At 41.8% G+C, this 12,116-nt stretch overlaps 2 protein-coding genes across 2 annotated transcripts in view; both read right to left on the bottom strand.

Annotated features, from left to right (window-relative positions):
- Positions 1–12,116, bottom strand: part of tgfbr2b (transforming growth factor beta receptor 2b) — a 233,139-nt gene that overhangs the window by 29,828 nt on the left and 191,195 nt on the right. The window lies entirely within an intron of this gene.
- mc2r (melanocortin 2 receptor) lies at positions 204–6,396 on the bottom strand. Its single transcript, XM_074654510.1, has 2 exons — positions 5,237–6,396; positions 204–2,138 (listed from the first exon to the last, which is right to left on the bottom strand). The coding sequence occupies exons 1-2, from the start codon at positions 5,587–5,589 to the stop codon at positions 1,580–1,582; spliced, it is 912 nt and encodes a 303-aa protein (XP_074510611.1). The 5' UTR covers positions 5,590–6,396; the 3' UTR covers positions 204–1,579.

The raw sequence follows: 12,116 nt of genomic DNA, 5'->3' as shown, positions 1-12,116 counted from the left end.
AATTATGCAGAATGATTCATTGTTGTTGTTGACTGTAAATACTCGGTTCTTATTCCCACAGAAACGGCAGCAAAAAACACTGAAAGTGATGTGATACTGCACAGGGGTGAAGCCCTCATGCTGATTGCATGCATTTATGTATAGTACAGTGAGACCGTATTAACAGCTGTGGAGACATATTTCCTGTTAGTTAATGCTGAAGTCATGGCATGCAAGAATATCAATGTGAGCTTTAATTGAAACGACCGATATCAGTGTTGTTTAAAATAATTTATTTTATTTATGTGCGTCTGAATAAAAGCAAAAGGTAAAATGGTGAGCTGCTTTCACATTATTGTTTGCATCGGTAGCCGTGGTAACGACGGAAATCACAAGGTTATGAATGAGTTCTTTGTGTGAAGTAGGCTCTGGGAAGTATGTACCCTGTGTGAATGATGTGGTGCAAATGGGCCATTTTAAATCGACCGATTTGAAGAGATTGACGTTTTAGGTGATATGAGATTGCACCCAAGTCCTGAGAGAACAGGATGATGGGGGGGATGGATGGATAGACAGCCAGGAAGACAGAGAGAGGATGGAGAGATGGCAGTTATCTAACGACACAATGCACCTGCCCATGTGGCCTCTGACTGGATCCACTAAGCGCCCTTTTTGCAAGACTTTTTTCTCTATTTCTTTTTATAATTTTATTTTTTCAGTTCAAAAATATTCTCGATTAAAAGTGTGTTGTAATGCCCGACAACTGCATTTGAATCTTTTCAACCTCCCTTGTCACAGCCACCGCATGCAAATCAAAGCGCTCTGCGGAGCACGTATCCCTGAGCGGCCTTCATTGCCAGCCAGATAACGATAGTGTTTGTTTAGGGCCTGGATATTTGCCATATTTCTATGAATATGATTTATGAGCTCATACAACCACTGAATATTGTGTGAAATGAATCTCTCCCTCTTGTCTCCTCTCTCGCTGCACACACTAGGGCTGAATAGTTTGAAGCTTCATTCATAACATTTACAGTAAGATAACGATAGTGTTTATAACAAAGTAATTTTCGATACATTTTGAGGTTAATATTGGGGTAATTTGGCAATAATTCCAAAGAAATTTCAAATAGGTTACTTGCTAATTATCATCTAATTACCATTCAATTTGCAGACCTGTAAAATGAAGTGTTACCAAAATATGTGCTACTCTATTAACTTTATTTTTTTGTGAATAATTATGAAAGGGGTGCTCTTTTTTTTCTTCGCTTGAGCACCTGCTCCCCAACAATGTCTGTGCATGGCACTGTCTAATGGAAAAAGCATACACAGAAACACTCACATGTGCTCATTCAAACACAATGGAAACTAAATGTACTGGTGGCAGTAGCCTTGATTTAGCCCTCTTCAAATACCAGGTGGGAAAATTTAACCTATTTTGCCGCAGGATGCCCTTGACCACCCACAGATGTTCATTGGCAGTTAAGGTCTGTGTATTGTTGACTCCCAGGTGTAGATATATGCAACCTGATGAATGTAAAGCAGTCTGCAGATAAAGGGAAAGTAAAAAGCAAACATAAAAAGCTGTAATACATTTTCTCTATGAGCACTGCTTCCAGTCTGAACAAAGCAGCATCTTCTTAAAGGTGTGTCTGAGCTCGACGCTGCGGAAGGCGTAGATGGCCGGGTCGACGAGGGCGTGGCTCATCAGCAGGACCACGTGCAGCTGGAACAGCGATCGGTAGCACTCGCAGTACGGGTTCATGGGGCACACCATGATGATGATGAGGTGGAGGAAAAACGGCGTCCAGCACACCACGAACACCCCGAACAGGATGGTGAGCGTCAGGGCCCCTCTCATGCTGCTGCCCCACCACCGCTGACGCCGACACTTCCCCCCGCCGCCGGTGGGCAGAGCGGCGATCTTCCTGGCGTGGATCCGCGCCAGCATGAACATGTAGACGTAGAGGAAGCAGATGATTGCCAAGGAGACGACAAAGAAGACAACAAAGCAGATCATGATGAACCTGGTGTCGAAGAACCTCACCATGAGCACGGCTGACAGCCCGCATGTCATCCAGATGAAGCCCAAGATGGCCTTTGTGCGCCGCATTGTCATGATGTTGTGGTATCGAAGAGCATGGAAGATGGTGATGTAACTGGAAGTGAAAACAAACAATGTCATCAGCTGTTCAGTTAATCTTTTGGTGTTGAGTTACACTTGGATGCTTTACAAGTCCAGTGTGTAGGATCTGGTGGTATCTAGCGGTGAGGTAAGGAGATTGCAACCAACTGAAGCCTCTCCCGTGTGCCACGCGTGTTGGAGAGCTACGGTGGCTGACGCGAAAAACGCAAATGGCGCTCTCTAGAGCCAGTTGGAGCAGAGCCAGTAATGTTATCACTCCGAAAAACAGAGTTTAGTTTGGCCGTTCTGGGCTACTGTTGAAACATGGCAGTGCAACATGGCGGACTCCATGGAGAGAGGACCCGCTCCCTACGTAGATATAAACCATGGATGTATAAAGAGATTGGATACAGGCATCGGAGGGTTCATTCCTATGAGAGTTGCTCAGTGGCACATGAAGCCAAAATGACTCGACAGTGATAAAGTACGCCGATCTTCCGCAACAATTGGGCCCATAGAGCAGGCGCAGTAGCGTTTCCTTTAGCTCCGCCTCCCAGCCCTCGCTCCAGCCTCGGTCTAAGTCTCATTCACATGAAGGGAGGAAGGGAAATAACTGGATTCAGCTATTAGTGCATTTTACAACTTTGGGCCCAATGGCATCATGTGACGGACACGCAAGTTGTTGCACCGCCGTTTGGCCACTACGAAAATTTGCTTCAAAGCCTGACGCTCTTACTGGGGGGTTGATATAAACGGCTCATTCTAAGGTAACACACAAAAAAACACCACAATGATTAAATATTATCAGGTGATTATACTCTAAAGAAAACATTAATATTATATTCCATATCTGCCGATAGATCTATCACAGTCTGGCACTGTATCCAGAGGCCTTCAGACTTTTTGTAGACCGGACTGAGTTGTCTTCTGTGTTTTTTGTTTTTTTCTGTACTGTGTTCCTGTCCTGCCTTTCCCTCTTTTGCCGATCTATACACCTGCTCTGAATCAGCCCCGTTAGTTCTTCCCAACCAATCAGCTCCTTTCCTGTTCCCAGTGTTTTTCCCCTGCCAATCAGCTCTCTGCCCATTCCTTGGCCTAATCACCTAATTCCCCTCACCTGAGCTTCTCCGCCCGTCTCTCCACCTGCACTTCATCCCCTCGTCAGATCAGTTTGTATTTAAGTCCTGAGTTTTCAGTTCAGTCTTTGTTTGGACCTTGATTTTGTTATGAGAGTTTTCAGTTTTGCCTTGTCTGCATTGGAGATTGAATTAGAATTATTTTCTCCAAGTTCCTGTTGTATGTGATCTCCTGCATTTGGGTCCACCTGCTCCACTCTCCCTGACAAGATACCCCTAGTGTGTAACACCCACTGGTCCTTTAAAGCTGCACTAATCAATATATTTTTAATTAAAACTAGGGATGGTAATGTTAAGAAAGCAGCAAAAGTCGATTTTTTTTTATATTATCCAACCTAAAAACCCATCCCAGTTTTGTCAACTATTTTCCAATGAAAGTAGCTAGCAGCACTAGCTCCGAAGGTCCCTAAATCTAGAGAGAAAGTCACCAAGTTGTCAACGCTGACAGTCCACAACAAACAATGCGCGCAGACAGGCAGATACACAGACGGGTAGCCCGTCCAATCATTTAATTCGGTCTGGTCCGGTTTATTACAGTCCTGCTAGAGCCACCTGATTTTATTCTTTTTTTTGTTGTCAGAGCATTTGATTAATTGATTTATGTCAGGATGTAAAGAGAATTTCAACAAATATAACAACAAAGTGGTTTAGAAGAACACTACCGACCCTAGCTTTAAGTCCAACTGAAATCACATTTAGTGATCCCCAGCACCAAACTTGTGGACCAGCCCAGTCTCACAGCAGTTTGTGAAATAGTCAAGAAATTTAATGTATTTGTTTGTGTACATAGACATGAATTTCAAATTTTTTTCGTGACGGTCAGCACAAAATCAATTCTAATGTAATCCATGTAATCGGATACAAAACGCCCAGGAGACTGGCGTTCTTGTCCCGTTTGAAACCACAAATCAAAGTTGATTTATCTGCCACGTAACCTCCATACTTAGCACTTGCAGAGTTATTTTAACCCAAACCACAATCTTTTCCTAAAGTTATCTAAGTAGTTTTTGTCACTTAACTTCCGTACTTAAGTTACGGCACTTCCGGTTATATTTTAACCCAAACCGCGATCTTTTCCTAAACCTAACTAAGTAGTTTTGTTGACTAAGCTTAACCAAATTGATCAATTCCTAAACCTAACTAAGTAGTTTTATGTTGAAAAGACTGGAGCGGAAATAGACACGTACGTCATGTGTTGTTGAAAGTCGTGCTCAGCGTCATGAAAAAAAGGGAAATTTGTGTTTATGTAAACGAATCAAATGGATTCAATTTCGTGACTATTTCACAAACTGCCGTGAGACTGTGTTGTGTGGACAGACAAAGTGAGCAAGTATAAAGTGGATATTTTTAAGTGAAATTTTCACCGTCGTGGATTACAGGCATGTTTTGATTCGCTTCATGTTGTTATATCATACTGACATGATCTGAAATAAGTGGCTGCCCGGAAAGTGTGAAAAACATGGTAAACAGTAATGGAAAGTGTACATGACTTGTGGCACAGCATTCAGAAAACACTGCTGCAGTGGGTCTTTAATAAGCTGTGGATATATGAGCCCAGAGAACAGCTCAGACTTTTCCGAACTCTCCCCAGAGTCCTAGTTAGTGAGACCTGATGCTTTGAATTTAAACATGAGCAGAGGATAATTGGTTGTAGGGTCCACGATCCACAGAGAAACAGTTCAAAACAGCCAGCACAGCAGCAAACAGATCAAATATATCATTTGACTCTGTATAGCCACCATGGTTCCGGTTTCCTTTAAAGTCACTGAAGCCAGTTTTCCCTTTGATTTAAAAGGGAACTAAATAGCTTTAAGCATCACGATGCCTTTGAAATGGGGATTAGGTGGATTATTGGACTGGGATGGAACATATTCATACGATCACTGATTCAAATCCATCCCTCACACTGTCAAATGTATGGATATAATATATATTTATATATATATATATATCATCTCAATCATTTTGTGTGCAAATCCAAGCCTGACATACATACCGGTCCACAGCAATAGCCAGGAAACTGAAAATGGAGCCCACAAACGACATACACAGCAGGGAGTCCATCAAATCGTCCAGTTTCTGCTCAGAGGAACCTTTCTTTTGCAGCTGTCCCACGTTGGCAAACACAATCATCAGGTTCTCCCAGGTCTTGGTGAGGCTGGCGATAGTGTTAAAGGCCGCCAGGCTGCAGATGAAGCAGTACATGGGTGAGTGGAGGTTCCTGTTCCGTATGACGGCCACCACAACCAGCAGGTTCTCGGCCAGGCTCACCACGCCGATGGCGAAGAAGAGGGGGAAGGGGACCTTCACCTCTGGGCAGTCCGACTGATTCGCTGTGGTCGCGTTCATGATTAGCCAAGATGGCGTTCTGTCTGGATTAAAAAGGTGAGCTACCTAGACCTTAATGTCACTGTTCAATTCTCAAGATGTGGAGAAACATGTGAGGAAAAATGTTCTCAGTCTTATCTTCAGTGTTGGAATAGATTAAACTGCAGCTAACTGATCAAGGTTAGCCTCGGGTAGGATATCACAGTAGTCAATTTTTCAATCTTGCCTTAATCTTCTACTGTGCTCATTGTAGGTTGTGACCAGATACGACTGGAGATTGAATCTGACTGAAGATGTGGTGGTGTTCTCAGCTGATACAGTGTGACTGCTTCGTCTGCTGGGTAATTACACACACAGGAATGCTGGCAACAAACTGCTCCCTACAGCCGGTCTGTCACTTGTGACAAAATGTCCTTTTCACATACTGCACATCCTTCTTTCAGCTGGAGTGGGGGGTGAGTTAGTGCTTTTGGCACAGCTCAGTCATAATCTACAGCCATGTGGCTGCATCTGCCTCTCTTTGGCTGTTTACACAAGGGACAATCGATTTTTTTCTGTAGGTGTTTTTTTCAGACAGTGAGGGCTCGTCCAGGGCTTATAGAGAGACAGAAAATGATTGCCAAAGTGAGATGGCAGTGCAGAGGTTTAGATTGCTGGTGTCGATCGAATCCTGTCTGCTTTCTGTTAGAGCCCGGTAAAAACGTTTGCTTGATGCGTCACCTGTGGAAGGACAAATTAAAATTGATTAGAATTCAGTAAAATCTCAGCCGATTAGACTGTTGTCAGGCTATTAAACAGGCGTTATCAGTCGCTATAAGCCCCATAGATGTAGGTTTTATCATCCATTCACATGGTAGATCACTGAAAGAAGGTATCAAAGAACAAGACAGTGATCTCTAGCGACCCTAGTAATTATGACAGGAGCAGAAGTGGAAGTCAGGTGCTGTAGTATAAACACAGGGTTTTCACCCAGGAGACTGGAGTTGTGAAACCAACAATGTGTTGTCTTTATGTTCTTAGTTATTTTAACCCAAAACACAGTGTTTTCCCCTAAATTGAACTAAGTGCTTTTTTGCCTAAACCTAAAGAAGTTGTAGGTTTTGTCTAAACCTAAAGAAGTTGTAGGTTTTGTCTAAACCTAAAGAAGTTGTAGTTTTGTTGCCCAAACCTAAAGAAGTTGTTTTGTTGCCTAAACCTAAAGAAGCCTTTTTGTTGTGTTCAAAACTCAACGTTTCATTCAGTTTTACAACATGTTGGAACGTGTTGCTTTTAAGTTTCACTTTAACAATGTAGTAGGTGTAGTAGGCCCATAATGACCCTCATCTATGGTGCTTATAGTGACTGATAAGGCCCATTTAGTGACCTGATAACAGTCAAATCGGATGAAAATCCACAGGTATAGTCGTCCTGGTTCTGTTGAATGTGTTGCATAGATTCAATGACTTCCCTTCCAACGTTTCACATGCTGAATTCAGTATGAATCATGTAGCATTTGGAGTTCAACATTTGCATTTTCTCTTTGATGAGTAGCGTGACCTTTTATCCAAGGTCTAACTGCTCATCTGATCGAGTATTCTGCCCTTCAACTTGAGTTTGTTGAGGTCAACTTCTGTAATTGGACAGTGTTCTTACAGTTATGAAAGTCATTTAAAAAGGAACAGTTTCTCATCATCATAACCATAATCCAAATGAAGGAAATACTCTGTGATCTGGGTTTTAGAATTCCTGCCAGGCTGCACACTGAAGATGATTATAATAATTATACCATGCTTTTAACCAAACCCTTTTGAGCCCTCTTTTCATGTCAATCCCAAAGCGGTCTCAGTGTCTTCAGAATAATCAAAGATGCTCCATTAAATCCAATAAACTACTGTGTAACTTTGCAAACTTCATCACAGCCTTTGACACAAGCTTTGACAAATTGCTAATTAGAGAAATGTACTGTGCTTTCAGATAAAATTGCAGTCATGTCACAGTCATGACTTCCTACAGCAGTCCATTGTTTGCCTCCTTATTTCTGTCTCAACCGGAAAGAGAGGAGCATGAGAATCAAAAAGGCTAATCGAAGTGGTAAATCTGAATGTCATCTGCAAGTGTTTTTCAGTTTTTCTTGTCAGATGCTCTTGATTTTCTAGGAATGAGTTCACAGTCAAAACAAGACTAAAGAGCAACACACACTGGAGAGAATCATCTCATTGGACTAGAGTTAGTTGATGACCAGGTGAGCTGGTTTCACAGTCCTGCTGTTGTGCGTTCTGGCTCTCTGTCATGGCTTACTGAGTGGAACTTGATGGAACTGAGCCTGAGTTAAAATATTTGTTTCACCCGTGCTTTTCCTGCTGTGACAAATCAAAATGTCTGTTGTGAGAAAGGCCAACTGGACAGTAGCGTATTCCGACTAGGGTCATTGCGGTGGGCGTGAACCAAGATGCCACTGCTTGGTGGGCAGAAACAAGACTCGGTCGAAACCAGGTATATGACTGGTCCGTGTAATCAGTCTGTGACAGACTATTGCGTTTGTGCCCTCTGCGGTCCAGCCAAAAACACGTTCTCAACCCACCTTGTCACATACTGACGTTTCATCAGACCCCTCGGCATCACTTTTCGGTCGCAGTAAACACAGGTTTAATGTTGTGAATTAAACAAAAACACTTGATTAGATTTAGGCAACAAAACCACTTAGTTAGGTTTAGGAAAAAACTAAATATTTGGGCTTAAAATGACTACGTTTCTACAGTGAAAATGACACTGAACATTGTGAACACGGGACATGAATGATTAGCTGATTATAAAATGAAACTTAACGCACGGGACACAAACAGCTTGCTCCGATTGTCGAATAACGCCGCTGGTGGGTTTACATAGGGACACCTTACCAAACGTCGGTATATATGACAAGCTGGGAGCGAGAGTGGGTTGAATAATATGATTAGGTTTGCAGGTATTTGGTTAAAGTTATTACAATTTATCATGTGAGGAAGAATGTTTGTACCAAAGTTTATGGCAATCAATTCAATATTTGTCGAGATGTTTCAGTCTTGACCAAAGCTGTGAAAGATCGATTGACCAACATTGCCATCACTAGCTTCGATAAAACTGTTATTCAAGATGCAAACGTACAGCAGGTTCCTCAGCTTTCACTTCCAACCCACTGCTCAGCTTTTGATTTAACAACAGCCGTAGCAGACAAAGTTGTGAAAAAGCCTGTTCACACAATCTCTGTGTTGTTCACAGTCTCACAGGGATTATTGACAACATAATGTCAGAGTGGAATTATCTCCACTGGTGGTGTAAACAGTTCAGAAAATCCTTTCATTGTGTCTGTTTGTGCGTGCTTTTATGTCTGTGTACTTCTGTGATAGTGAGGGACAGATAAGAAAAATCATCAAGTTTACTTTTTCAAGATGATAATCACTACGGAAAGAATACCTAATTATACTTTTCTTATGTATATCTCGATCAAAAGATTAAGTACAAGTAGGCCTTTAAACCAAATACACTTTCGGTATACTTGTTAGTTGCAAATATTTAAAGATGTGTATAAGCTAACTAAGCAATGGAAAGTTTGCATCATTTTTTTCATACCTCTAAAATCTCTAGAACGGGTGGTCCTCACAAGTGATGATCAAAAAGTCGGTCCCCATTACAAATGGAAACCAGTAGGTGTGTGCATGTGTGTGTGTGGAACATGGTTAATATTCTGCTGTCATCAAACTTAAGATCAAATAAACCTTTGGGGGCCCGGCAGGTTATTGATTAAATTATGAAAAGATATTGATTCAACACTCTGAAGAGAGTGTTTCAGCTAAATTTCCTCAATGACTCACCAGGGAACAACATGTGTGGATTCTGTTTTCTAGGAAGTTTCTCTTAAAATGGGAGCAGAAAATCTACAAATTCCCTAAACAAGGAACTCTTTGTATTCTCTTGAGTCTTAGGTATTGAAACGCTTCCACGCTGCTGGTAGTAACTAAACGAAATGACCAAATAAATAACCAGAACTTCCACCTCTTAACTGTCTACTAAAAGGCAAAAGAAAGTGAACTGAACACACTCCTGGAGTTGTAAAAAATTACATCATATGACCCGAAGTACTGTATGTGAACATCAGATTATTACACGTGATTGTTGAACATCTCATTCCAAATCTTCCCTCGAAGGCATCCATGTTGAAATGAAACGTGCAGCGTGCGCAGTCGGCATAAAAATTCAGGATGCACGACAAACATCTGTGACAACTTGTCTTCGCGCACCACACGGAAGCTGTGATAATTTTCTGGCGCGCGCACCTCGCGCCGGCCTCACTACGCAGAGCATAAACCTAGCTTTGGCCTGCTGCCACCGTGACCCGGCTCCAGATAAGCGGGAGAAAATGGATGAATGGATGGATGAATATTTGATGTTGCAGCATTTTCTTTCAGTGGATCTAAGCATGCAACACCCCAGACCCAAAGTAGTATGCACACAAAGGTGTCCTGACCCATTTGTCCACACAGTTTTGGCCATATTGTGTATGACTCCTGGCTTTACGGCTTAATGGGTCACGACTACTATTGATCAGGCATGATACAAGAAAGGTATGACATGAAACACATGTAATCAACTCAAACATGCCTTCATCACCAGCGCTACACTTTCTGCTCACTCCCCGGCTTTTCTCACTCTGCCCCTTCCTCCTCTATTATTAAACATTTCAGCATGTCTTCCCCTTCATTACAGTTTCTCATCTCCATCTTCCTTTAATGTGCTGATGATCAAACAGCTGGCTTTACGAGGGCTGACATGGTTATGGTATTGGATATGCCTCGTGATCATGTGATCTATCGTCCCACGCTTCGTAATGATGAAGATAAAGACCCGCGGCTTTAGTATGCACAGACATAACTGATATCCTTTGGGCTCAACAGCAGGTTTGATTAGATCACTGAATGTCATTAGCTGGAAAAGGTAGGACATGTTTGTGCATATTATGGCAACGCAGACAGAGTATAAAAGCCTGTTTATTTTGTTTCTGTTTACCTTGAAACATATCACTCTTCCTATTAGTTAGAACTATTAGAACTCCTTCAGTTGTTTAAGGGAACCATGACGATGGAAGAACCATCACTCAACACTGAGCTCCCATTGAAAGATGATCAAAGCCTTATGAATCAGCCAGAACTGCACAAAGTGCCAGCAGGAATGGTAATGGATGAAGCCTTAGTTGCATCTCGACAGCGTGTCAGTCCTATTCACCTCTGCTTGTTTGCTGTCCTTTCAATACACAGTAGTCCTAGATCTTAGTCGTTATTTTCTGCTGGTACTTAGGGTAAAAGGTTTCTCAGCAATAGATTCACCTTAATGCACTTTATTATGTAGTTACATTAGGTTTTAAAAACTCAGAACACTGGCTTTCTGAATTACAGCTATATGTGAGCATGCACTTACAGTAATGCACCACTCCTATATTCTGTATCCATAGACAAAACATAGACGAACATTTAGCTTGAGTGTCCCCGCTGAATCCTTGATAAGACATTGTAAATCTAAAAGCTTGAATTAATTGAAGAATCGTGTAAAAGCCTTACTTGTTCCCGCCAGCCTCTGAAACAACCTTCTGATTTAGAGGCCTTTTACGAGATGATTTGTCATCGTTTTTGTCATCATTTTCACAGAGCATCTCAACAAAAGGCACTAATCTAAGAGCTGAACCTGTCTTCAAGAGGGTCTCATGCAGTGAATTGGGTTTTTGTGGGAGGGACAGGGAACACTGTTGTTGTAGCCTCGAAAGGCTGCCTCACCAAGGCTGTGACGCATGTTATTTTGTCCATTTCTTTGTTTTTCTTTTCTTTTCCTTTTTTGTCAGTGAGTTCATTTATGATATCTGCACAAGGACACTGACCCTCTCGTCGTTTATTGGTCCAAATGTACCGTAGAAGAAAGTAACATCAAATAATCTTTATTTTATTTTGATATTGTCTTTGTGTATTCTGAATTAAGTGCCTGCTTTTAAGGAGTTCACAGGAGCTCAACTTGATCCAGAATCTCAGCTGCTCTCCCCTTTGAATCTTTTGTATGTTAAACCTGCAGTTGGCAGAATGTTTTTGGCATCAGCTGGCAAAAATTCCATAATAACCTTTCAGCATATTGTAATTCAAGTGTTCTGAGAGAAAACTACACGTCTGCACCTCCTCATGGCTCTGTTTTCAGGCTTCAAAGAGAGAGAGTGTTCCTATTGGCTGTTCATTGAACAGAGGCAGCCGTCAATCACTCGCAGACTCCGATCAAACGGTTAAACTAGGCAGCGCTGATCAAATATGAATCAATATTCTGTTACTGTAATGCCTATTTCTCTCCTCAAATGTTTTCAGAAACATCTTGTAGTGTGCTGTTTAGCTGTAAAATGAGAAAGTTTGCTCCAGCTGGTGGGCGGTGCTTGGTATTTCCTCAACTGATTTCAACATGGCTCCAAAAGGCACAAACATTACAGTAATAGAATATTGATTCATATTTTATTTAAAAACTCAGTTCGCCTTTTGACTTTATGAACCAGACGTGCATTAGCCTAT

Source organism: Sebastes fasciatus, chromosome 12 (assembly GCF_043250625.1).
Source record: "Sebastes fasciatus isolate fSebFas1 chromosome 12, fSebFas1.pri, whole genome shotgun sequence".
Classification (NCBI taxonomy): domain Eukaryota; kingdom Metazoa; phylum Chordata; class Actinopteri; order Perciformes; family Sebastidae; genus Sebastes; species Sebastes fasciatus.
This window is presented reverse-complemented; position numbering and strand designations above follow the sequence as displayed.